General features: G+C 46.8%; 5 protein-coding genes and 1 long non-coding RNA gene across 15 annotated transcripts; 3 read left to right on the top strand and 3 right to left on the bottom strand.

The window, feature by feature from the left end:
- Positions 1 to 63: 63 nt before the first annotated feature.
- On the top strand, positions 64 to 2,008 carry LOC129590539 (uncharacterized). Its single transcript, XM_055485816.1, has 2 exons — positions 64 to 891; positions 1,088 to 2,008. Exons 1-2 carry the CDS (start codon positions 461 to 463, stop codon positions 1,773 to 1,775), a joined length of 1,119 nt encoding a protein of 372 aa, XP_055341791.1. The 5' UTR covers positions 64 to 460; the 3' UTR covers positions 1,776 to 2,008.
- A 467-nt stretch (positions 2,009 to 2,475) lies between these two features.
- LOC129590506 (uncharacterized) lies at positions 2,476 to 3,739 on the bottom strand. 2 transcript variants are annotated; one of them, XM_055485775.1, is made up of 2 exons: positions 3,572 to 3,739; positions 2,476 to 3,466 (listed from the first exon to the last, which is right to left on the bottom strand). In XM_055485775.1, the coding sequence occupies exon 2, from the start codon at positions 3,379 to 3,381 to the stop codon at positions 2,497 to 2,499; it is 885 nt and encodes a 294-aa protein (XP_055341750.1). In that variant the 5' UTR covers positions 3,382 to 3,466; positions 3,572 to 3,739; the 3' UTR covers positions 2,476 to 2,496. The 2 variants fall into 2 exon arrangements, with proteins under 2 accessions (XP_055341750.1, XP_055341749.1); XM_055485774.1 differs by having other exon boundaries at positions 2,476 to 3,739.
- A 148-nt stretch (positions 3,740 to 3,887) lies between these two features.
- On the bottom strand, positions 3,888 to 18,999 carry LOC129590441 (NADH-cytochrome b5 reductase 2-like). Of its 3 annotated transcripts, XM_055485671.1 has the most exons (7): positions 6,768 to 6,981; positions 6,530 to 6,680; positions 5,505 to 6,086; positions 4,830 to 5,039; positions 4,693 to 4,776; positions 4,425 to 4,631; positions 3,888 to 4,222 (listed from the first exon to the last, which is right to left on the bottom strand). In XM_055485671.1, the coding sequence occupies exons 2-7, from the start codon at positions 6,600 to 6,602 to the stop codon at positions 4,122 to 4,124; spliced, it is 1,257 nt and encodes a 418-aa protein (XP_055341646.1). In that variant the 5' UTR covers positions 6,603 to 6,680; positions 6,768 to 6,981; the 3' UTR covers positions 3,888 to 4,121. The 3 variants fall into 3 exon arrangements, with proteins under 3 accessions (XP_055341646.1, XP_055341643.1, XP_055341644.1); XM_055485668.1 differs by lacking the exons at positions 6,530 to 6,680; positions 6,768 to 6,981 and adding an exon at positions 18,918 to 18,999; XM_055485669.1 differs by lacking the exons at positions 6,530 to 6,680; positions 6,768 to 6,981 and having other exon boundaries at positions 5,505 to 6,435.
- Positions 6,241 to 18,011, top strand: LOC129590442 (uncharacterized). Of its 4 annotated transcripts, none has more exons than XM_055485675.1 (3): positions 6,241 to 6,392; positions 7,298 to 7,720; positions 17,247 to 18,011. In XM_055485675.1, exons 2-3 carry the CDS (start codon positions 7,384 to 7,386, stop codon positions 17,801 to 17,803), a joined length of 894 nt encoding a protein of 297 aa, XP_055341650.1. In that variant the 5' UTR covers positions 6,241 to 6,392; positions 7,298 to 7,383; the 3' UTR covers positions 17,804 to 18,011. The 4 variants fall into 4 exon arrangements, with proteins under 4 accessions (XP_055341650.1, XP_055341649.1, XP_055341648.1 ...); XM_055485674.1 differs by having other exon boundaries at positions 6,241 to 6,482; XM_055485673.1 differs by having other exon boundaries at positions 6,241 to 7,099.
- Positions 19,000 to 21,023: 2,024 nt separating the features above from the next.
- Positions 21,024 to 23,231, top strand: LOC129590445 (uncharacterized). Its single transcript, XR_008690742.1, has 4 exons — positions 21,024 to 21,539; positions 21,693 to 21,783; positions 21,843 to 21,944; positions 22,361 to 23,231. It is a non-coding gene; the product is annotated as an uncharacterized LOC129590445 (long non-coding RNA).
- LOC129590443 (uncharacterized) lies at positions 22,462 to 24,476 on the bottom strand. Of its 4 annotated transcripts, none has more exons than XM_055485676.1 (3): positions 24,128 to 24,476; positions 23,685 to 23,784; positions 22,462 to 22,985 (listed from the first exon to the last, which is right to left on the bottom strand). In XM_055485676.1, the coding sequence occupies exons 1-3, from the start codon at positions 24,179 to 24,181 to the stop codon at positions 22,765 to 22,767; spliced, it is 375 nt and encodes a 124-aa protein (XP_055341651.1). In that variant the 5' UTR covers positions 24,182 to 24,476; the 3' UTR covers positions 22,462 to 22,764. The 4 variants fall into 4 exon arrangements, with proteins under 4 accessions (XP_055341651.1, XP_055341654.1, XP_055341653.1 ...); XM_055485679.1 differs by having other exon boundaries at positions 23,685 to 23,773; positions 24,238 to 24,475; XM_055485678.1 differs by having other exon boundaries at positions 23,685 to 23,797; positions 24,243 to 24,475.
- Positions 24,477 to 24,634: the final 158 nt, after the last annotated feature.

Genomic DNA, 24,634 nt, shown 5'->3' with positions numbered 1-24,634 from the left:
CTCGTAGCTTGATTTTTAAAATCCCTTTTCACTCGCTCGCGTTTCAGCCGCTGCAGCAAACCGTTAACATGGAGCTGGAAAAACATCCGCATTCCGTTATTAATTTCCGTAGCCACCAACTGGTAAGATGATTAGAAAATCTGCTGTTCAGTTAGGGGGCGGCATAAAGCCAGCCCTTGCCGGTGTAATCGCCTCTGAGAAGTCGCTATTCACTGTCAATTCGCATTGTCGCAATGGTATGCGCTAACGTCAAGCTTTGTTGCGGCGTCGCCTCTGCAGTAGGTTGGAAAATGCCATCCTTTGTTAGAATTAGCCGTAATGCAGTCGGCAAAACAAAATAATGTGGCGTAATCTACTTTACCAATTTTACACAACACGGTACAAGCAGGATACCGTTTTCCTCACCAGGAGGTTGTACAAAAGCAAATAAGCCGTGTGCGGTGAATACTCGATCGGTCCTATGCGAATCATTTTCCCTAGAGTAGGCAGCTCAGTCACATATTTGATATTTTCCAAATTTTTTAAACGACGTTCGACATTGGACATATTCCATCGTAAACCTTCACTCGTGATCATGAGCATCTGTTCCCAGCCGATTCCTCGCCAGCAACGCCGTCTGACAGTGAGCCTTCACTATACCATCCCCACGGAGCGCTTCACCAAAGGTCACTATCAATGGGCGGCCCCAGATAGTGACGTTTACCGGGCGTGGTATGTGGCCAATGTACGCGTGGACCACCAGCAGGACTACCCACAGATCCCGGAGGCGGTGTGGACAGTGCAGTTAACCGTGGAGCAGCGCGGTCAGCAGGTGACGGCCCGGGTTCTGCCACAAGACGCTCATAAAGACGTCAAGGCGACCAGTGAGCTAACTGTCCAGTGCACCGTGCGGTATGTTAATTCATCAGTTTTCTTTCTGAACGTTAGTTTAAACGTTTTCGTTAGTCCGCTTAATCTGGAAACCGAGCAAGCGAACTTAGAATTTTAGTTTTATTTTTGTCGAGATTTTATTGTTATTTTTGTCGTCAATTTCAAATACCAGTCATTGGCACTCAAGCGAGTAAAACCAATATTTTATCGGTTGCAGAGCCAACAGCGGTGCTTCGTCCACCGTGGCCATTGGCCAAGACGGATGGACCGAGGCATACCCTGACCAGCCCAGCAGTGATCTTTCCACCCTCGTTGCCCCTATCCTGCACAAGCCAACCGGCCACGTCACCGGGTACACCCTCCGTGGCGGTCAATTGGTTTATGTGACCCTGGCTTTCGACATCGCCACGCCCCGCGCTGACCTCGAAGCGCTTTTAATATCTGGACGTTTCACCGACTGCATCTTGGTGTCAAGCGACCACAAAGCTTTCCCAGTGCACCGCGCTATCCTGGCCGCCCTCTCACCGGTCTTTGCTGCCACGTTCCAGCACGAGTTAACCGAGAAACTGACCGGTGTCTGTCGGCTGGGGGATATCGACGGCGATCTGTTGGAAACACTGCTACGATATACGTATGGCCGCGGGCGACTATCGGCGCAGGATCGGGTGGAAGATCTGTGGATGGTGGCTGATCGGTACGATATGGGGTATCTGCGGGCGGAGTGCGAGGACATCATGGCGGCGGATGTGGATGCCGACAATGCCAGTTATTATGCGACGCTGGCCCGCGAGTTGGGTCTGTCGGATCTGCGGCAGAGAGCCGAGGAGATGGTGCAAGATCGACGGGTGCCATGGCGTGGACCGTATATGGACGGCGGTTGCTATCGTTCTCTGCCGTCCGTCTGAGCGGAAGATTTTCGTGTAGTAATTTATTTTGATTTAAGGGGACTAGGTTTTACATAATTGCTTGAATGCCTCTGTGGTACCAGTGTGATGGCGGGAATTCCATTTAACGATTTCTAGATATTTAATTTTTGTTCGCTTTGATGCAGTTTAAATTGTTAAAGTTTATTTAGTTTTACCTGCTTGCGTATTTGTATTATTAATTTTAGTTTGTGAGGAAGATTCATTCTGCTTGCAAGAGGCCCAGGATGAAAAGGTCTTACGTGGCGGGCTGTCATAAATTATGTGTTGTTTTCGTAGTCGGCAAAAAGATAGTGTTACTAGTTGTTCAGTTTGGGTAATTTGACTTTTGCTGGATTGAATTCTGCGTGCACCGATGCAGAGTACAGTACCGGGCTAACACTATCGAAAAATCAAGATATACAATTTGGGGGAACTGCTGCAGGCGTGTTACAGACACACTATGGGAAGGCTAATGTCATTGGCATTAATGCTGCGGCCTCAGTTTGCCTTTTATATGTACCATACTCAATGATACAGATACGCATACCCAAAGGTCAATACCCAAATGTGTAAAAAATACTTGTTACGCACGAATCATAACCTTATAGTGACTACGACCTCTAACCGATGACCTAGTGACTACGACCTCTAACCGATGACCTTTCGACACATTTATACTAAATTTTATTTCGATGCGACAACATAAATTTTAACAACAACATTATTTTAAGCCTTTGTCTCTGAACAACCAGCAGTAAGAGCACTTATCCGTGACCCTATTGGTGTAAGTGTACACCCAGCGAGGCATTAGGCCAAACCACCACAAACCCCCCACTACCCCACATCCCACCAACAACACCCCTAAAATTACCCACAGCCACCTCCTGGTGTACTTGTTGCGATGCCAGTGGGAGCGGGTCCACATTCGCGGCGCATCGGGATTGACTTGGGACGCCAGGAAAGGCCGCGGTGAAATAGACCACTTGCCGGCGGCATCTGCCCGGCCTGCGGCAAACCGCAGGGAATGCTCATCCGCCGCGCTTAAGGGACCTTCACTCATGGAATCTACTTCCGTCTGGGTGCTGGAGGAGCGCAGACGGGAGCGGCTGAACAAACTCCCCGAACTGGCGGTCAGCCCCGCGTCCCCAGCGGAGTATCGCGGAAGACCAGAGTAACTGCGCAGATCATTTTGATCAGACCGACGCATTGTCCCTTCACCCGGTATATGGTCAATGGGACAATCGGCAAACCTCCGGCGGGAGCATCTAGCGTTGCCATCCCGACTGGAGCGGGAAGTGGCAAGGGACTCAGGTCGTCGGGATCGGTATTTTTTGTTTTCCTGCTTTAAAGGACTGGTATGACGGGAATAATTGGGGACATGGAGTTCTGAACGGGAATTTTTGAGAAGGTTGAACTTTTTTGGGGAATAATCGGAAAGTGGGGATGCGCTGCGAGGATACTTGGAGTGACGGGATCCCTGCCGTTGGTATAACTGGTGAACCGAGCTGTTCTTGTCGACCACGGCAGTCTGGAGACGCAGACGTTCTTCTCGGAGGCCAAGTTGCGTGGCATGCTCGGCCTTGACAGCCGCCACCAGTCCGTCCATGACCTGCAGACGCTCCTGCTGATGACGTACCAGATTGGCCAGGACGGTGTGGGAGATCTTCGCACACCGACATGCTTCCTGCTTTCTGGACATAACTCATGTTGTGGCATAGCAGACATCCCCTTTACGCTTAACTACTGTATTGTACGCTGCTCACGTTTTGTCAAGTTAGGTACACTGTTGTACTTACCAATTCCAACTCAACTGGGGTTAGCCGAAACTTAGCAACTGAAGAAATTAAATACATACCGTACTGCATGTCCGTTTTAAATAGTCAGCAGTACTGATAAAATCTGCATGACAGTTTTGTATTGCAAATTGTTAAGCAAAGTATCAGATAAATCAGCGTTGCGTATCAGCGTTCGCTTACCCACTGATTAGTTAACGATTTAGAAGGCCAGAAATTCTTCGCCTGGATAGCCGCAAAAGTTTGTCACTAAAGCCTTGTCGACAAGCTTCTCTAAAATCGTTATCGAGTGCCACAGAATTATCATACTACGCGTGCCTTATGGTTGATAAAAGTTATTATCAATGCAACATTTTCGTCCAGTTTTACAACAAGAACTGCACACAACTAATATCATTCTGAAACGGTTAAATTTACCCTGCTGCCAGCCCAACGCACTCATTGTCTCCGATGACGAAGCACTCCCACCGCACACACACACAGCCACCACGACGACTACATCAGACACAACTTAATAACAACAAGTAAAAAATAAAATGTCTGCAACTGCACACTATGGGGCGGAAAAGACATATATCATATCGTTGGTGTAGTTAAGGCCGGATAGCATTTTTTTGCAGTTGTCCGCCATCTCCTTCGGACCACATATTAATACTGCAACAAAAACAACAGCTCGTAATGTGACCGTACGGATATTTCTACAGCTATGGGTCACATAATTATGTGATATGGGTTTATCTGGAAAATACGTTAAGTCGTCTTAGAAATAAGCATGTATACATGTATATATCAGGAATCGCTTTGACGCCTGGCTGGTACAGGGGGCAAAATACGAACAACTGCGATTGCTTCTTACTTAAAACACCGCTCTCCGCTTTGGGCATCCAGTCCTTCAGCCACTCTTCCGACATCTGGCCGATACCATACTTCCATCGGCTGGGATTAGTAGGTTTATCCACAAGATACCACAGCTTAAAGCGCTTCCGGTACTTGGAAGCCATATAATTCAGCTCGCTCTTTAATATTATGTCTTGATCTGTCAGATTACTGTACACCAGCGAACCTGTGAACTTCCCAGTGTGAACTATAGCCGATAACTGCTTACGTAGCCGATAGCTGCTTACATTTTGGTGCTTCCAGGCTCTCTTTCAGCATGGCTCGTAATATGGGAATCATTGCGGTCACCCCGGAACCGGCGGCTAACATGCCTGCAATTAGTCACATGTGACCTTTGATACTGCTTTAGAGTTGTGAACGGTACCGATTCGCCTGATTTCTTTCGACTCAGGAGCGGCTTTCTCGTTAGCTTTAATCATAAATATGCCGTTCTTGTCGTAACTGAGCAGGCCGTACGGTCCGCTGATGGACACCTCGTCGCCCTTTTGCAGTTTATCGATAAACTGCGATACGACGCCACCGTTGGGGTTGGCAGCGTTTGGCGGGTACACCTTGATTGCGAAGTCTACAAAACCTGGGAAAACGATAGAGATGTTGTAGTTAGGCCCATGGAGTTTTCAAATACCAGGCCGTGCGTAATTATAAGCATGCACAACGGCTTATAACCGGAAAAGCCACTCTCAAGTGGGCGTGTATAAGATTATTATCGCCATATTTTTATATGCACCCACTCTAACCAGTAAGGTGACCTTTGCATACGGCATTTAGGGGCACGATTTTACGAAAGGGATTCTTTAATTTGACTACTGCTCTGCAAAACCCATAACTGCCCTAAGTCACCAACACAGAACGCTCAACTCTAAGCTTACTCATGATTTATTTGATCAACCCGAAAATAATCAAATAGGGTGAAATCCACAAGCAACTAACGATAAAAATTCTGAAATTAAAAAATCATAAATTATTAAATAAATTATGGCACAAAAGGCAGCATGCGACCTAGAGTATGATTTAGGAAATGCAGCTAACATAGGCGTACCTCGCTCGTTGGGATCGGAGATCGGAGTGTAACAGCGCGTCTCCCTTTTGCCGTTAATCGTCACTGTCATCATGATAAAATTACCGACGGGCACTCCAGAGACGTGCATATGCGAGGGCAACTCAAAGCGGAAGCGCTTGGTGTCCGGCGTCAGGGCTTTCTTTTCTCCGTGGAACTTAATGGCCGCCTGCGCCTCAGGCGTCGTCACCGTAGGGATAGTGGTACTAGTGCTGTCCCTGACCTTACGATAGATCTTCACTCCGATAACCGCCCCCGCCGCCCCCACCAGCGTTCCCAGCGCCACCTTGGCGGCCAACTGCTTTTCCGGGGTATCCAGTACTTTGAGGATGTATTCTTCCATGGCATTCTTCAGGGCGATGGGATACGGGACGGCGGAGGCAGACGAAGCAGGAGAGGACTTCTTGGCGGCGGTCTTAGCGGCTACTGCAGCGGCGGCCGCAGCGCCCGCTTTACTCGCGGTTTTGGCGACGGATCCGACACTGCTCTTGGCGGAGGGGCCGGATCCGGTGGTGGACGGGGCCCCTCGTCCATGGGACATGTTAGTGAGAAGTCGATATAGTACTAGAAATTCGGGAACATTATACATCACTGAATTCAACAGCATTTGGCAGTGCACGACGTATACGCTGCGAAGCATGGTTGCTACGGATGAACGAGTAGCGTTGTCATGAAGCGGATCCCTATCTAGTACGCATTATAGCCAAAGGGAGGAAAACGATTCACTGCATAGAATGAATTGTAATGGAATATCGATTACAGGTTGGAAATTCTCCGACCACTCTCCACGGCAGACAGATTTTATTTGCGGGCGGTACACTAATAGTCCTTTGTGTTTATGACTTTATGCACAAACTGCATTCACATAGAGTAGGTACGCATGGGAATCACGGCATTCCGAATCCCGGCGATACACAGCGCAATCGTCGTTTTGCCTTGAGCGTATCTCAATTTGCACAGGTTGGTTGGCTGCAGAGCCAAATTAGCGCTAGTTGATTGTTACATACCTGCGTATTCGCGGTACAAACGAGGCTTTCCACAGTGCGAGTACAGGCTGTAACAACTGCGGTCCATGATCATTTCCTACTTCCTTGTAACTAGGCATGCAGCCATGCAGGGAGTTCTTAACACTGAACATCGGCAGACTAATTTGACAACCTGGAAATGTTTCACCACCTAAGAATTATTTATGGAAACTGTACATTGTGCTTGTGTGAACAAATGCCTTTAAAATTGGTCAGGAACCTCGATTTGATGGCTTCAGGGATTTGATGGCTTCAGGGGACCACAAATCAACGCGCGGAAGCAGGAAAACAGATTCGTGTTTGAGAATAATTGAAACTCATATAATATTCTTATGGGCCAGCATGCTGCTACATACTAGTAATACATTTACACAATACAATAATAGTAAGTAAATGTAAATGGCCGAGAGTTCGACTGCAAAAATCGGGAAACTTGCCACGACTACTCCGTCCCTCCTAAATACCAAAATCCCGACGTCATAGCGACGATATTTCCTCACGGACTTTGGAGTTACACACACTCGGATTACGCTGTATATTCGTGCAACACTCGTAAGAGCTGTGGCGAATTAACTGACTCACTAGATCACACCAAATACCAATACTCATCATACTTCAAGACAGTTCGGCTTGTTCTTATTACGTTTCGTTATAATCGAGCCAAACCACCACTCTGACTACTGATGGCTCGCATTGCTTTTATGCTAACATTATACCGGTTGTTTGCTAATAACGTGGACTTTGGTCTAGCTTGTTCACTGTCGTCGCACAATGCCGCACAGGAACCGCCAATTCACAATGTGAATGCGGAATGTGACCAAGTATTCCACGGGAAGATGCAAGATGTGCGCGTGCGGCACTATAAGCCAGCCTCGTTCCAATGCGCCATCGATTCCCAGCTGCTGCTCAACGGCTCAGCTAAACTGTTCGTTCTGCTCAAGTGGACCTCCATTCCCTTCGGATTACACCTGGAAATCCAGCCATCCACCCAACGCGTAAAATGGAGAGCCGCTAATGGGGACTTCACCGTCAACCGGACGGAACTGGAAGGCGGTTTCACGCTGTACAACTTCACCATTGCAAAAGTGTACGAGAAGATGAACTGGGCTGAGTGTGCAGTATTAATGGTACAGTCCGGAAAAGTATTGGCTCAGCGGAGCTACATTGGCACGTGTGGGTATAAAAATATCGAAGTGGCTATTTTGCCGCAGTGTTTGCGGCTAAATAGCCAGTTCGCTATTTTGCCGCACTAGGGTGGGCGAAAGAGCTTGTTGACTATTTTACCGCACACTGTGTTAAAATAGCTGCTCAACTATTTTGCCGCATTATGGTCGGCAAAATAGTAAGCTGGCTATTTTGCCACACCATTATTGCAGTCTGTCTCGCTCGGGCGCACTTCCAGTGCACTCTGTACGTTAAAATGCCGGAAGTTCTGTAAAACAGCGTTATTAGCTTAAAACAGCGTTCAGAAGACCCGGGGTTTTCCGGTTCTTCTCCGGTAAAGCCGGAGAAAATCAAAACTGGATAGCATTTTCTCGCACTCGTCCAGAAAATCAAAAAGAAGCAAATAAACGCCTTTTTGGACAAATTAATTATCAAAATAATTTTTTTACAAAATAAGTATTAATCTTTTGAAACAAGAGGAACAAAATTCGCCGCTTTAAGGTAGTCAGCATAAATCCAGTCTGTTCTTTGACAGACATCACCCTCCTCGGTAGACCATTCACTGCAAAGTCGTCCTCTGGGACCGTTTAGTGGTTCTTTTGGTTGATATCCGACTTAAGTTGACCACGTTACCTGCCACCAGCTGTCGGCTGTTGGGGGTTACACCAAGCCCCCCAGTTTCGCGAAGCCGCGGCACTAGTTTGCGCTTTGTGCAGCATTTCGTCCCTGAAGAAATCAGTCTATTGTGGCACCAGACAGGCACCTATCGGGCGCTCAAGACCGGATTGAGGTTTCACTGGGTTCTCCGCGCTCTCGCCTAAAGAGCAAGCTGATCCTCGGCTGAGCTTCGATTGGCTCGGAGGAAGCTCTGTTCTTGGCGTCCTTATAACTGTCAGATGGGTTAATCGGGTAGGTTAGTTCCTGGTCCTCAGGTTTTGTCCGTCGGGTCAGAACCGGTTTGCTATCCACTCGGTGAATGGTGCGACGGTTTTTACCAGTTTAGCCGTATGCACACATTGCTGGCTGCCTCTGGTATGGGGACAGAGGCTACCATCGGATTGGGAGGATCTAGAGTCCGGTTGGCGGATTGTTCCATCGGGACTCTGCATGGTGCCCTACGTTTCTGCGCAACAAATCCGTTATGCTGGTGACCGACGGGGCCGTTTGGGTTATGGCGTGCTCAATGGAATGGGTAACTGCTCCGTTGCCATTGTACTCAAGCGTAAGCCTCCTTGCATTCAGCGATTGTCACTGCCGTTGACGGGTTTCCTTTTCTGGGCCCGTGGGAAGCGAACATGCCCGCGGTTTATGCAGACGAATCATCTAAGGCTTTACCGAGAGATCCTTCCGCGGTTTTGACTAGCATTATATCCGCTGTACATATGGTGAATGGCCCAGAAGGCATTACTGCGTCCTGGGGACTAATAGCGCAACGTCTCGCTGAACCACGAGTTCCGGTTGCCCCGACGATGTTTTTGGCGCCTTTCGGTTTGGTCGGCCCGGCGTCGCCATTGGCACCGGCTGGTCAGACGACGTTGTTGGCGCCGATCGATCTGGTGGCGTTATTGACAGCAGACGCTGCGGAAGCGTTACTGCATTCGGGTAACTCGACTCCATTATGGGTGAATTTATGATATTACAACGTAGTCTTAGATGCTACACACTGGATTGCCTTTCCGGTGCCCCAGTCGCCTAACTATCCGTAACTGTATTCAACTGATGAAGTAGGAATAATCGGAATTACGGGAAGGTAAGAACAACAGGTTTTGGCAGTAGTTTAATAACGGTCGGTCGATCGTTCTTTCGTTAGAAGTCGTAAGAATAAGATTCCATGAATCCCGTAAACAGTAACAGACTGCCATTTTATAGGCGGAGAAACATGAGTGTTTAGGTAAGGCTAAATGAGATGGGATAGGTTTTTTGATATAAGATTACACTCACAAAGTTTACACTTTACACTCACACAGTTTACTCATACAACACTTGTACATCATTAGTCACATACGCTATAATATTCTTATCATGTTCAGACCCACTGAAGCCTGTTTAGACTACCTTGGTGAATCTTAATGCCGGTGTGGTTGCTTCGTCCGGTAAACCAAGCTTTTCGCGGGCGGTCACTGACCATATCCGGAGCGAGGCGACGGCGTTATCGTCGTCAGTCAGTCTAACGGTATCTTGCGTTCAGGTCGGCCGGCTGCGTTATTGTTTCCCGGTAACTCGGTTCTGTGCACTCCGTCCTGGGTTCTCTAGTCGGGTCGTAGTTCGCCGGCGCAACTCTTGGCAGTATAAGCCGATCTTGCTATGGCTAGGTTCCGACTTCTACGAATAGTACGGTCCCGTTCTGGGCTTTTAGTGTGACAAGACAACTTAGTGTTTAACTTTTTGCCGGGCGGAAAGTCATTGTCGCAATGTTGGGCACATGTATCAGGTCCCGTGGCTGTTTTTTGACGCACAGGGTTATCTTTATCCGGTGCTTTGGTTGTTGGCAGGAGGTCAGTTGAGCCACCAGTGCTCACGGACCATACAAGTTTCCCGTCGAGCAATCCGGGGGCAATCCACCACCGTTGGTGGTGGGAGAGGAAACCGGTCCAGGGTATGAGCCTGAGGGCTGCTGAGCTATCAGCTGTTGCATTTGACCGGAGAAGGTTTAGCATGGCCCACGACGATGGTAGTACCCACCAAGGACGGGTAGGCTCTTTGCGTTTCATTGCCGGGAGGCAAGACAGGGGCAACTCGCAGTCTACCGCGCCTCGTGGGCGCGGTGGTGCAACCTAGGCTGCGCGGTCCGCGCTTGCCGCACTTATTGGGCCACCGATATCAAGACTCTTATGCAAATTCTTGAAAAAACCCCCGATTCGGGTTACTTGCCGGTCGTCGTACGCGCATGTACTGCTTAGGTGTTCCCCCACATGAAGCTGCCGCAAGGTATCCCATTTTCGAATGTTCATTGCCTGAACTGGTTGTTTTGCCTGTATCTTGGTTCCGTTGGTTTTCGCCGGGAACGGGAACCTCTGGGCCTCTTCGGAGTTTGGTGCTTGGCGTTGGCCGCTCTGGCCTCCGCTGCCTTCTTGGCTACGACGTCCGGAGCCACTGTTGCCGCCGCCTCGCTTTCCGCTAAAGCTGGCGTTTTGGCCTCCGGAATAGCCGCCACTTTGTCCTACACCACCATTTCCCTGGTTATAGCCAAAATTGCCCTGGTTCTGGGCCTAGCCTTAGACGCCGCCACCACCGTTAGGCGGTGTGGAACCCCATTGTGGGGAGCCCAGCTTCATAGCCGCGATAGCGGCATATGTTGCTTCGACCTGAGCTTGGGTTGGTGTGAGCGTCTGTGGAGCTGGTGATGCTGGCTGCTGAGGTACGAGCAGGAGGCGTTGGTGCGGCCGCCCGGACAACGGGGTATCCTTGACCCGCCTTCCCGTCGTATTCAGGTTTGCCTGCCGTAAACTGCCGGATGTAGTCCCGAAATTCTGTCGGAGACTTCCGCAACCGGATGTCCAGAGCACGACGCATTCTGACTCGTTCATGTTGCTTTTCAAAAAATGGAGAGTCATGGTGTCATCTAGGTTAGCGCGTGCCTGGAGGGTAAGGATCGCATCGTGATATTGCTCTGGCGTCTCGAATCCGTGTCGGTAGCTACGGTGCGAGATGACGCCAAGAGCACTAGCCTCTTGATTCTCATCATCATATCAAGCGGCAAACTTCAGAAGCCACTCGTCGACTGTCCTACCGTCGCCTTCTTCGCGGTTGGCCTGGCCGGTGTACCAGTCCTTGACCGGTTTGGACAAGGCTGCGTAGATACGGCTCATGAAGTCCGGATCCGGCTTGTTTAAGTCGGATGATTGCTTACAAATCTTTCTGATCTGGGTAATCTACCCTTTTACGGCTTTTTTATCGCCGTCGAAGGTAAATAGAGTGATCCGGACATTGGCCTTTGCATTGGCCTTTGCATATGCATCGGCAACCGTTTGCATGTATACCAAATCATGCACTGGCGGGCTGGCCCTTGGCGATGGTGCAGGCGTTATCTGCTGTACCACTACTTGTAGCGGTGGATGCAGTGCTTGTGGCACTTGGCCTGGCTGATATCCCTGTTGAGGGTCCACCAACAGTCAAGGCGCGTATTGTATGGCTCCGTTGAACGCCATCCACCCATATGCTTCATTGGGCAGCTGGATCAGCACGGGCGCATTCTGGCCCAGGTTTGGCTGAGCTGCAGGTCCGGGTGGCGTCGCCGCCGCTGGCAGTGCGCCGGGTGGGTGGGGCACATTCTGGCCCGACTGTGGTTGGGCTTGGTCCGTTTGGGCTGCCGCTTTAATAGGAGGACAAGTTAAGCTTAGTTGGCCTATGAGTGGCTGTGGCACCGTTAGTGTGCCACTTTGGCCTCCTCTTTGTCCCTGTGTTGCTGATGGTCCGAACATCGGGCTCGGCGGATTGGTCCGGTTTGGATCCGTGCCGCTTATGGGAGCCTGGTCTGAGACCAGGTGTGGGCTCAGGTGGAAATTCATGTTCGGAAACAGGGATAGGTGCATTGGGCTTGACCCAAGTATCCTTGGCTCGGCGTCTGATTCTGAGACGTCGGCTGGCTCGGGCCAAAGAATGGCCTAGTTGGCACAGACGGTTGAGTCTGTGTTGGGGGCGTCACCATGGTCGACTGACTTATAGTTGCTGATGTGGTGACCGGAATTGGTGGTGGCGGTATCGTTACTGTCGCCGGTGATGATTCCTGGTTCACCGGACTTAACGACCCTGGTATGGTCGGGCCAGTCGGACGATGTCCCACTGATGGGTCCCCCACGGCCATGTTCACGTGGTAATGTTGTTGGTAATACACGGGCTGACGGTAGAACCGTTAGTCCTGCCGTAAAGCGTCGTCGGCTTTTTCTTGTTGAAGTTGTGTATCCGAGTCCGGAAAGGTGTGGTAGGATGGTGGTTCTGCGGACATCTCGGAATGTAAATTCTCGAGATGTGATTTTTCCGCGTCTAAGCGGGCGTTCTCCGTGCTTAGCCTTTCCCGATTCTCTTTGATTTCAGTAATGCGTTGGGTGGTCACTTGGTAGTTTTCGACCAGGTTGGCGTTATTGGCCTCCAATTTGATGATCCGGTCATGTTTGCCCTGGAACACCTGTTTGGCTTGGGCAAAGGCCTGTTCCAATTGGACAAAGTTTTGTTGTCCAACGGCACTGTTTTGCTCAAGTTGGACCCGAATCGTTAAATTGGGTCCTAAGATGGTTCTGGAGGGCCGCGATCTGCTGCTGGAGTTGCAGGATCTGTGCTTCCTCCTGTTGGACCGTTTGGTCCAACAGCGTTCCCTGTTGGATCGCCTGCACCAGAGTCTGGTGATTCTGGTACAGCAGGTGATATCCGTTGCGCAGGCGGTTGATCTTGTCCTGCAGTTTGGCCATGTCGTTGGTTAGACGATCATTGTCCGTTTGTAGGCGGTCCGTTTCAGAGTCAGCTTCGTCAATTGTGGTCCGGGCCGCGTCCAGGTCGTCCCTGGCTGTGGCCAGCTTGGTCCTCGTTGAGGCGAGCAATGACTTAAGTCCCGCTTCCGCCACTTATTGGCCATGGACGTCTCTGTCGAGCTGGTCTCGCTCAGCCTTGGGACATGGGGCCAACTTGAGTTTAGTCAACTCGGGTTGTGTCTGGGCTGTTGGGCTGAGACACGTCTTACCTCTGCTTCCGCTTTGGTTGCGAGGGTTTTGTACTTGTCGATCTCCTCTCTCATCAGCTGTTCAGCTGTGAGGGCCGTTTCGGCTGCTGCGACAAGTTTCTTGGTCAGGTCCCGCACTCTGCAATTGAGGACTTCGACTTCTTTGATTTCCTCCGGCCGGGTCGCCTGTATCAGGTTCTGTGGGCCCAGGCTGACTGGTTCAAGTCAATCTTGGTCTTGGTCCTGATAAGGTTAGCCAGGTCCACTATTGGGCCCGGTTTGGTCCGGCCGGGCGCGCCGAAGACGTCATTGGTGGGCGATGGCGTTGGATGAGTTGAGCCATCAGCTTCAAACATGACTGGCGACTGACTCATGAGCGGTTGGCCCTGGTCATGTGCCTTTGGACCAAGCTTTTGGCTTTGGTCCTGCGCCTTGTCTCCCTCTGTGGTCACCGTTGATGCCTCAGGTTGGATCCGGTCCAGACCCGGTAGGGTTGGACTTGTTATCGGATCCTGGGCGACAAGGTTGGCCCGGGCCCCCTGTCTCGTGTCCTGTCCCCAACTGTGGTCACCGTTGGTGCCGCAGGTTGGGCTTGGCCCGGATCAGGTATAGTCGGTTGACGCGCCAAGTCCCGGGGGACACTGTTGGCCTAGGCCGGCTTCTCGGCGCCAGGTTGGTTGTCTTGAGGCTGGTTAGTCCTAAGCAGCCCTTCGGACGCTTCCAGGAATGTATCGCCCTGGGTGGCGTTAAAAACTTTCCTCACTTGTGTCCAAGTCGGCCGGCAGGCTTTGGTTGTCCCGCCTGGCTTTGGCCTCGACCTAACCCGTGGAGCCGGTCGAGTTTGGTTGGTCCGGGTCAGGACTGGTCCGCCTTGCGCAACAAAAACCGTATGGCCCCGTTGGTTCGCGCGTGGCGTAGTTATTGCCGCGGAATTTGGCGTACTCATTGGTTTGGCGCCTGTCCCTAGGACTGAGCAATCTCCGTTGGAGTTGCTCATGGCTGGTGTATGGCATCACCTTGGCCAAGGCGCTGTGAGTTTAGTAAAATCTTTGGTCCTGGTCAGGACCGGAACTTCTTTCGGGTCTGGACCGGATCTAGATCGCGGGTCGATGCTGGTCAGGTGCGCTAGAGTTCAGGTTTAGCACTAGCTCCCTATGGCCCTCTGCTACGTTACTGACCAGTGTGACGTCACGAACTTAGTGGTCTTGCGATTAGCTCTACGTCACGAGTGGTGTGGCGCCCTGCGTGCGGGCGACAGAGCAAGCCACAAGAGGTGTCTACCGCCTCGAGTATGCGGTCTCTGAAATTAGCAACACTTTTAGTGGTATTGTTTTGTCCCGGCGCTTTGGTCGGCTTAATGACGAACACGTCCGCCGGACGTGCTTGCTTGCCCAGACGTTTCGGCCGGGTGCCCACGCAAGACGCCGTTCACACGGACTGCCGCTTTTATTGCTTGACCACAGACCAGTGACCATATGCACGTTTCATAGCATACTCCCTGCATCTGTTTTTCGCGCTCTTTTGGTGCCGCTGTTTACTGTTTGTGTGAGTTTTTGGCAAAAGTCCGGCACTGCGTTCTTTGTGTTTGTTGTCGCCCTGGCTGGTAAATGACGAATTGTGGTATGAATGAATACAATTGTGATGTACAATTTTCGTTCCCCAGTTGCGCCAGTGGTGCGCTTAAAGGTGATTTCTGGCAATAGCATACACGCGGGAAGATGTTTCGGTCCCCCGACTTGCTTCATTGCAGATGCAAGAGTGCGGCAAAATAGCTGACGAGCTATTTTAACCGGCAGTGTGCGGTAAAACAGCCAACAAGCTATTTCGCCAACCATAGTGCGGCAAAATAGCCAACTGGCTATTCTGACGCAGTGTGCGGCAAAATAGCCTGAGGGCTATTTAGACCCTTATTGTCATACTGCGGCAAAATAGCCATAGCCTAAAAATATATATATCGGATGACGAAAATCCGTTGACCTTGACTCTAAACTGAATTATGAATGTACAGCGCAGCTGCGCATGCAAATAATGCAATGAGCTAATCCCGCTTATTTATTCCTTGAGCAGCGCGTGGTGGCAGGGTGTAAAAGGTGGCAGTGGCACCTGCCACTGGCAATTGCCACCGGCAATGGCATGTGCCATTTCGCGACTGGCAAGCGGTAAAACATGGCAATTTTGAGAAATACTGAAACAGCTAAAAATGATTCTGCCATCAACAAAATTTAATATGAACAACAAAAATCTTCGGAAAACTGATTTTTCAGTACTCCAGCATAATATCTGAACCGTGCCTGTCAGTGCAATGAACGCTGAAATGCCGAAAAGCGGATTTATGCTGCACAGAACGTAGCGCACGAAACGTGACTGCAGTTCGGGTCGCACAGTAAGTTGCGTCAACGTCAGGTAGTTTTGTTTCCTCAGTAGCCAGTTGTAGCTTCGTAGTCTGCATGGTTACTTGAACGAGGGTGCTTAAATTATTTGGAAGGATTGTCCCGACGACCCAGCGACGGCAGCCATTCAACACAGTAACTTTGGCTGTTAAGATGTTACCGTCGCTGGATGGCGGTTTGAGCACTAACAGCGTTCTCACTCACTGGGTCCTGCAAATAGTGTATGAAAGGGACAATCCTTCCAAATAATGTGAGTACCCTCGTACTTATTGTCTGCATAATCACTTTTTGAGTTCCTTTGGATTTCTAAGATTTCTTAGATTGTTTAAATTTTCTTAGATTTTCTTGCGATTTCAATGTTTTCTCATGATTTTCTTACGTTTTTTTTATATTTTATTTGTTTTCTTATGTTTTATTATGCGAAGTAAATCGAGTGCTTCTTAATTGCGAAATTTCTGCACGGATGCTAACATCAGTTCTATGCCTGGCTGATCTGTTATGCCTCAGGGCGTTAAATTTCAGTACAGTATTTGTTTCACATCCGAGCATGCTTATTGGAAATTATTTTCAGGGTAAGTGGTCTGGGGCGATTACGATAGATCACGTCCCACGCGGACTCCAGCATAATGTCTGATCACTTTGGCCGCGTTACATTTCGGCCGCAAGCGATCACTTCGGCATAGGTTCATTCCAGCCGAGGTTCATTTCGGGCAGCATCCATTTCGGCCCCCGCTCATTCCGGCAACAGGACATTTTGCCATCTTCAGTTTCACAAGTTTCCAAGTTTTTGTCATGTTGCTTAAGTTTTCTTAGGTTTCGTAGGTTTTCTAAGGTAATTCTTGGGCTACTTAGGTTTTCTTAGTTTTTTAGGGTATTTTCGGTTGCTTGGCTTTCTTAGGCACTTTTATTCTTATGGTTTAATTTTTCTTAGGTTTTTCGGGTTATTCTTAGATTCTTCGAAAGGTTATGGTACGATCAAAACGTAGTTACATCGAACGTATCTTTTTCTTGTCCAAATTTGACCAAAATAAGCGTCGGCCGAAATGAACTGCGGCCGAAGTGAAAACTGCCGAAGTGATCGGTAGCCACGCGGAGATAGATCTCGTTATGACCAATAAGCAAATGTTGAAGAAAAAGACGGCATTTTCTTTCCTCGGGTCGTGGGAGTTTTATAAGCTGTTTTTGCTGCTTTTCAAATCCTCAGAACATTATATCTCGGTAGTTGCCAGTTGCCACCTTTTATCGCTTGCCAGTAGGCTGCCAGTGCCACTGGCAACTGCCACTGGCAGGTGCCACTGCCACCTTTTACACCCTGCCGCGCGTGGTAAACTGAAATGGCATCAACCCAGCTCTTTTATCTCTTTTTCGGATCAATTAAGCTTGGACTAATTTTAATGTACGAGTGATTGTTTAAACCGCACAGCCGCAAAACCTTTTTTAAAACGTCAATGGTTTTCGTCCACTGTAGCTTTCTGTATGCTACGCTTTGCAGACCGGGATGATGATGCCCCGTTTGATTACTTCCGGGCTAACATGCCCACTGTCGTAGCGATGCCGGAAGGCAGCGCGATCTTTATCTGCCGCATATCACACCAAGGTAATTTTTCGGACACAGACCCCATAACGTTCTGGACATCATGGCGGCACAATTACAAGTTGGTATACGGTGACACGATCCGTGTCGACGGTAGCAGCAGGACATCAGGGTCATTGCATCGGTACCTCGCCACCTACGACCGCGCCCAGCATCAGCTAACGTTGAACATTCATGACATCTCGTATGGCGATGAAGGCCCAGTAACATGTTGCGCTCGCCACGAAAATGCCAGTCTCTACCTTAACATGGAGGATTTCTTCCGCTACTCCATGTGGAGTCTCCAGTGGAACTGCGTGACAGCGCTGCTGGCTGTAAGCGCCACTCCATCGACCATCAATCCCTGGTATGCGCAAGTGGACCAGCAGCAAAATTGTCGCATAATTAACGGGTACAGCTGGATGTTCACGCCAAATAAACAACACCGTCACCTGGATGCTACGGATTATTTTTAATAAAGCCTGTGACTTACAATTAAATAATACTGCGCGCACACGTTAAAATTTGACTGATACTCGTGCTGTAACGTGCAACAATCACAGTGACTCTGTCCACGTGGCTACGCCTACCGGTACAGCAGTAACAATAAGAAAAAGATCTGATAGTAACTGCAAACCACCCTTATTTTTTTATTCCCATGGTTCTGAGATCTCGCTAAAAAAATGGGGGAAAAAGTTGACACTACCACTAGATCGTTCGTCATCCAAAACTGGCATCACATGATCTTGTTTCATAATGCGTTTTAAATTGTGCCGCCATAATGCGCAATTCAATCTTTCCTCTTTTATTACGTACATGCCAGCCATCTTTCCTTGGGTTGTTTCCCTTGATACGTACATATATCTACAAATATATAGGTACAAGCCCAGCACGGATGAATAATGTATTTGGTTTTCGAGCATGTGAAAAGGTTAACTGCATATTATGTATTAAATAATGGCACGATGTTTATTACATTAAGGAGGCACGAACAAAATAAACAGGCGTGAGCAGAACCTGTTATTTTTGCTAATTCGCAGTTCGCTAGTTTCAATGACAATTCGATATAATAACACATAGTAACAATCTGAGGATTTACAAACAGCCCATATTAAGCTAATGGCCACCGTGGCAACAAGCTTTTGAGTGACCACTGGACTGTGGGGATTGGGCTTTCCAAAAAACTTATGATACTTATAGTTAGTAGTAGTAGTAGTAAAAACTTATAGTTAGTATTCATATAACTATGCAGTGCCACTGCGCTTGAAATTTACACTAGCCGGTAAGGCTTTCAAGTTTCCACGATTCGGTTGTCTGTAGTACTTCGAATTCTACTGACCATGAGTATACCTTCTTCAGCAGTTTTAACGTTTTATACTAACTTGCAGTAAGTACAGATACAGTCTGTAATTAGAACGTCGAAACGAGTATGTAAGATACGAGATATTCTGCGGTAAACTTTTGAATTTTAAGAACATGTGCCTTGTTACGGTTTTGTTTACGAAAGTGAGGATTATTGAAAATCAAGATAATTATGCCAAATACCGAAACAAATTACCATGAAGGGTTAGAATAAAATAAAGTACGTACTGTCAACTGGCAGACGCAGAACTCTCAAACAAGTATTCAACGTCGCGCATGTTGAAATTACGTGCATAACAGGGAGCACGTTAAATGTACGATTACGCCCAGTATAGAGTACATCCATGCCTCGCCAAGTGTTGCAGCGTCATTCTGGCGCACCACTGCACATGTTGCAGGAGTTTCAAAACATCCGAATCGACAGAGCTGAGAAGGACACCAGTGTTTTTCAGATAATAGATGGCAGCGACTTCATCTGAAAGGTTGAGCGATTATTACCAGTATTAACAACGGAGCATGTTTCCTCAATATCTAAAATATCTCGCAGTATTTTAAAATTTTCATTTCAACCGCCAAGGGTTTCAACACAACGGCTCGCGCTGAAAGGCGACTATGACCGCGGTAGTACAGTACTGTACAGATATATGTAACCTGTGCATTCTACAGAATTAGTCATTTTTCTCCTTCCGGTCTGCTATTGTTGTCAAACTTTTTGCAGTTATGATTTTGACTAGCATACCAGTACACGTAGTTTAAAACCTACACAGTTTCTAGAGCATGCTGGTTTAAAGGACATTACGGTTAGCTTGCTCAGAAAGTGGCTTTTGTCGCTGGTTTTTGTAAAATCACAGATTCCTAAGAGATTTCAGCGACGTCATTAATAATAATACGAATAATATAAATAATAATAAATAGACTACAGTCTACACTACGAATAATATGAATAATATGTTGTTCATACAATATCTATATACTATCTATAGTATATATGAATCTGTATGAATAACATATTATGTTATTCACAACATATTATGGTATTCACAATATGTTATTCATATAGCGTGCTGGGTGATTTATATATACTGTGGTACAATGTGCCGCCAATTGGACGCTAAAAACGTAATTCCGGTAATAATGTTTAGCTACTTTATATAGCGACTAATTGCCACCGTCACATGCTTTATTGTACATACTTTGTTGCATTGACGATTCTAATTTTCATTTGGTGGAGCAACGGTTCTTGTAAGGACTACGCTATACATTTATCATTTGTGCAACAACGTTATCAAGTCAACAACAAGCCTTGCATAATAGAGTGACGGCTGACTGTGTACCATGCCATAATAATGAGCATACATAATTAAGTACAGTAATTAAATAATTACCAGTGATGCACAGGAGAGTTTTATAACTTGATGGTTCAAGGTACATTTAAAATTCAGCGTAAATACATATGGAAAATAAGATTTTTTTCAAGACGACTAACCGGTAAGCTTGGCTTAAGCCGATTACTGGTTGATTTATCCGTTATAAACCACGAGAAGTAAATACGCTCTGGACGGTAGGATTGTACGAATATTATTATAAAGGTTAGAGATAGAGATATGTACGATATCTATATCTATTAAATTCATAGATCGCACCATCTTCATTCTAAGACAATTAACTCCTAATTCGAGAATCACGTTTAGCACTGATCATAAATTTTAAAAAAAATAGTTTATGGCATGCAGGTGCGCCATAAGTGGTTTTGAAAAAGTCTTGTAGCGTCTGAGATACACAAAACTTTTTGAAATTTAGTACTGTGACATTGTAGAATGTTTTAACAAGTTCTAGAAAGGTCAGAGTAGCAGCAAATTTCTTTTTTTTGCGTTACGATTCAAAATAGTTAGCAACACAAAAGATCATAATAATTATAAAGTATTGATACTAATAAGTACGGGGCTTGATAAATCGCGAAGGCACCACATTCATATTTTAAAATTTTAAAATATTTCTATATCTTCTACTGTAAGCGTTGCATACAAGAAACCACTGGAACATAGCTTTGGCTTACCGCATTGGAAGTAGGACATGTGCTTCTTGTCTTGTTTCCAGACTACCGTGTATCGTCTGTTGGCGTCCAGTTGAGCTAATCGGACTTTGCAGGTAACTTCGTCACAGCAAAACGTACAGTAAAATCCGCGGTGTATCCCTATCGTAATGTTAACGCACCACTGAAGTTTAAAATCCATCGGTGAATTCGTCACGCTCAGTAAACGCTTATAAAGTGCATATAAAAAGCACTGTAACAGTGGTAAGGTTTTCATTCTTACGGCACGATTCAGCCATTGTGTACCTGCGATACCAAGTCGGCAAGACCCCACCAACACTGCTTATTAATCGCTTAAAAGCTTGTGAATGCATTCTCTTGAAGAAACAAAGCATGTAGATACCCTATGCAATAAGCTTTTAAGCGACCATTGGTTCTAGCAAGAAAGGAAAACTAAAGGTCAACAGCCGATAACAAGGAGGCGTCGTGAGTCTCGTGACATTTACGCCATTCTTACTTGCTTCAACAACGGATAATGACCGCTTTTGCGGTATGTTTCTTCACAATCTTTTGATCCGGATGGTGATACAACAAGTTTAGTTGTCCTGCAACTGCGCACATCTATTTCAAACAGCCAAGGAAGATCTTCGTTGGTCCACTTAATGACTCCTCTGCACGGCACCCCAACTTTAGTGGAACATTGTACAAGTTTGGATGTAGCATCACTATCATGATGCCGGTGAGGAATTATCTCCTTTGCCGACTTCGATTGAGCCACGGCGAATGCTGCGGAAAAGATTACAAGTATACTTCTAAAGGTGAACATGCGATGCATATTGGTGTTGTGTAGGACTATCAGTACCAGCTTGAAAACTGAAGAAGAATAAATCGTCATATATAAAGGAAATCTCAGCAACTGAAATGTCCGTTTACAGTGAACGGGAATTGTTAATCGTGGTAATTGTTTGTAGAAAGGACTTTTTTACGGTAAGGTGTAAGAATCAGCAGGCCGAATGGAACATCCTGGCAGCTGGGCTGAGGCCCAGATGACATCCGTTTACAGTGAGTGGGAATCGTTAATAGTGGCAATTATTTGTAGAAAGGACTTTTTTTTACGGTAGGTAGCAGGAACCACTAGACTGTCTAGACATGACTGGAGTATATCCTGAGCAGCTGGTTTAAGGCCAAACCACATCCGTTGCGAGTGGGGATTATTAATCGTGGTAATTATTTGTAGAAAAGACTTTTTTTTACGGTGGGCTATCAGAACCACTAGACTGACTGGAACATCCTGCCAGCTGGGCCAATGACAATGAACATGCTGTGGTTGAAAGCATCACTACTACTAGTACCGTAAACGTTCGTTAATTTTGGGTAAATAGTAAGTACTTCAAGTTAAGTCCTACTTCCTTGATGGCCCAGCAGGTCAGTACGGTACGAAGACCGTGCCGAGTTTGCCAATCATACCCGGTCACCTGCCGCTAGTTATGTCGCCAATTCAGTTGTGTGGCTGCGATCGATATCGACGATATGACATTGTAGTGGTGTCTTGTTTCTCAGAATAAATGATTAATTTTATAATACAATTATGGAAAATTAACGGAGTTTAAAGTTACTGACTATCTTTTCTTCTCAACAGGTTGGCACTTCGCAAACGAGTGGCTATCGGCATTTGCACCAGCATTTGCTTCGCCGAATAAACAAGCACTCGAAATCAGCAGGATAAGAAATTGTCCCAGCTCACGTTAGACGTTTTATGCACATTAAGCATTGGTGGACTGGCATTCCGACCCAAACGAACACTACAATACTTACACTATAATAAAATACAGTACAGTATTCATACTGCGCTTACACTATAATAAAATAATTTCTATCGCGACAATGATGGTATTAATTATTAACATAAGGAAATGAAGCGGTATTAAAATTGCACAAAAGGCAAACTCAGTGAGCGACACTTAAATCAACACACCCGAGTAAGCGGGAAGCCAGCATTACATCATTGTCTTTAAGAAGAGCAACGACGAAGAAACCGTTGGTTCAGTAGTCTTCCCAGACGAAGATGGCTTTGATCATGCGCAGAAACCAAGCCCAGGTGCTTTTCCACGTCTCGTAGTCGTACCAGCCCATCAGGACGGCGAAGAGGAAGAGCAGCCCGGCCACTGCCGGCACGCCGTATTGGCATGCGTACCGCCACGATTGGGGCGCTTTGACGTATTTGTACGCCTTCCGTTCGTACTCCTCAATCACCGCCGGCTGACCTACAAAAAGATAACTAAACTGCACACAAACTGCAATTTTGACGTAAGTACCAGGTAATTCAGATATTATGCACAATATAAATATGTTGCCTATTGGCTATTGTGTACTACTCTGTACATTATTCACCACCGGGATTGTTACCGGTGCAGCTATTCGGCATTAAAATCTGATATCTATATCTTATTTTACAAGGATATACAACTGTAAATTACACCGGAAAAGAAATAGTTTCATGCGAAAAGCAGATCTTAACAGTTTCTAGTTTTCATCAACTTGCTAGAATATACGAGTACCTTTATAAAAAAAGTTCACAAAAAATGTGCGAGCAATGCGGAAAATAAAATAACCACCGTAACTCGTACGGTTAATCCATTGAATACAGGTCGGTCAGCTAAGCTGTCACCTTCGATAAATTTCTTCAGAAAAAATTTTGGGTTATCGATTTCCAAAAACTAATTCACTAGAAGCATGCAACGAATTTCCAAGGGTTTCGATATGGTTTGCTTCCACATGACTTAATGATGAAGTACAGAAAAAGACTACCATAGGAAGAGATTAGTGCAGTAGTGTACACAATAATTCATGCAAATGTGTGAGAACTGAGAACGGAAAAGCGTAAAAATATTAAGGATTTTTTGTAAATAATAACCGTAAGTTCGTAAGTATCGTGGGGAAGCGTAGCGGATCACAAAGCTTACCATCCCAGGCTTTGGCTGCTTCGACGGCGGTGGCGTGCAGTTTGTCCTGGACTTTCTGTCGCTGGCGCAACTCCTCCTTGGCCATTTTTCTTTCGGCTTCCTATGAAGTAAAACTGCAAAATGTACACAACTAGACTAACAGCATACTACAGATCCTAATGATAAAATAATTATGACAGTCGTGTTGTTAATTTGTACTCACGTGAGATGGCTAATTTGTACTCAAGAACTATAAATTTAAAATTAGTTTCTTTCGTTTTCGAAAGTTAGAGCTTCGCCACTGACACGGTTAATTAAAATACATAAATTTTAAAACTACTGTAATAACCATAATTCATAGAGAGTACCTAAATGATAAATGTACCGTGATAATCTTTTGTTCTTCTTAAAATCGAGCATTCTCATTTCTTTCTAATGAAGCTATGCACGTAGTTAGTTCTTACCTCTGGTCTTGAGAAAGCTTTAAAAAGTCTACTGTAGAGACTGAGAGCATTCATACGGTCTAGACTCTAGACTCTAAACTCTGAAGTTTTAAATCTTACGGTCTTACTACTGTACCTCCAAAATAACAAGAGACTGACGAGGAAATCAAGAGGTCTCACGATGGGATTATGAGTTAGCAAAAACTTCCAGCTTCTGCAGTTCCAAAATAAACGTACTTTAAAAGACAATCCAGTCGATGAAACTACATATAAAGAGAAGGAGGTACTGTACGAGTAAAAATGAGCTGATCGATCTGCGAATTATGGCAAGTAACTTTGTCAGCGCAAAACAACAGACGAAAACCACAATTTCGTCTGATTTATCACGGAATGTGGATTTCCGGATTTTCCCCAGTGAACCAGTTTACGTCGCAAACTGCCCAAGTGGGCGACAGTGCGTTCGACACTCTGTAGGTGGAGCTGACCACCGCTACCGGCAGTTAATTTAAGTACGTAGCCAAGCCAAAC

This window comes from Paramacrobiotus metropolitanus, unplaced genomic scaffold (assembly GCF_019649055.1).
Source record: "Paramacrobiotus metropolitanus isolate TYO unplaced genomic scaffold, Prichtersi_v1.0 Parri_scaffold0000040, whole genome shotgun sequence".
Classification (NCBI taxonomy): Eukaryota; Metazoa; Tardigrada; class Eutardigrada; order Parachela; family Macrobiotidae; genus Paramacrobiotus; species Paramacrobiotus metropolitanus.
Note: the sequence above shows the minus strand (reverse complement) of the source record. Positions and strands in the feature narration are given on the sequence as shown.

What these genes read in the sequence shown, in the direction of transcription:
- LOC129590506 (XM_055485774.1), bottom strand. Translation starts at nt 3,474, where the DNA reads ATGTCCAGAAAGCAGGAAGCATGTCGGTGTGCGAAGATCTCCCACACC.
- LOC129590539 (XM_055485816.1), top strand. Translation starts at nt 461, where the DNA reads ATGCGAATCATTTTCCCTAGAGTAGGCAGCTCAGTCACATATTTGATA. An exon ending in ACTGTCCAGTGCACCGTGCG is followed by an intron (nt 892 to 1,087) that starts GTATGTTAATTC and finishes TATCGGTTGCAG; the next exon opens with AGCCAACAGCGGTGCTTCGT.
- LOC129590442 (XM_055485672.1), top strand. Translation starts at nt 7,231, where the DNA reads ATGGCTCGCATTGCTTTTATGCTAACATTATACCGGTTGTTTGCTAAT. An exon ending in GCGGAGCTACATTGGCACGT is followed by an intron (nt 7,721 to 17,246) that starts GTGGGTATAAAA and finishes TACGCTTTGCAG; the next exon opens with ACCGGGATGATGATGCCCCG.
- LOC129590443 (XM_055485676.1), bottom strand. Translation starts at nt 24,181, where the DNA reads ATGAATGCTCTCAGTCTCTACAGTAGACTTTTTAAAGCTTTCTCAAGA. An exon ending in AAGCTTTCTCAAGACCAGAG is followed by an intron (nt 23,785 to 24,127) that starts GTAAGAACTAAC and finishes TTTACTTCATAG; the next exon opens with GAAGCCGAAAGAAAAATGGC. An exon ending in AGCAGCCAAAGCCTGGGATG is followed by an intron (nt 22,986 to 23,684) that starts GTAAGCTTTGTG and finishes ATCTTTTTGTAG; the next exon opens with GTCAGCCGGCGGTGATTGAG.
- LOC129590441 (XM_055485669.1), bottom strand. Translation starts at nt 6,162, where the DNA reads ATGCTTCGCAGCGTATACGTCGTGCACTGCCAAATGCTGTTGAATTCA. An exon ending in CTCCGATCCCAACGAGCGAG is followed by an intron (nt 5,040 to 5,504) that starts GTACGCCTATGT and finishes TCGTTTTCCCAG; the next exon opens with GTTTTGTAGACTTCGCAATC. An exon ending in AGCGGAGAGCGGTGTTTTAA is followed by an intron (nt 4,223 to 4,424) that starts GTAAGAAGCAAT and finishes TTTTTGTTGCAG; the next exon opens with TATTAATATGTGGTCCGAAG.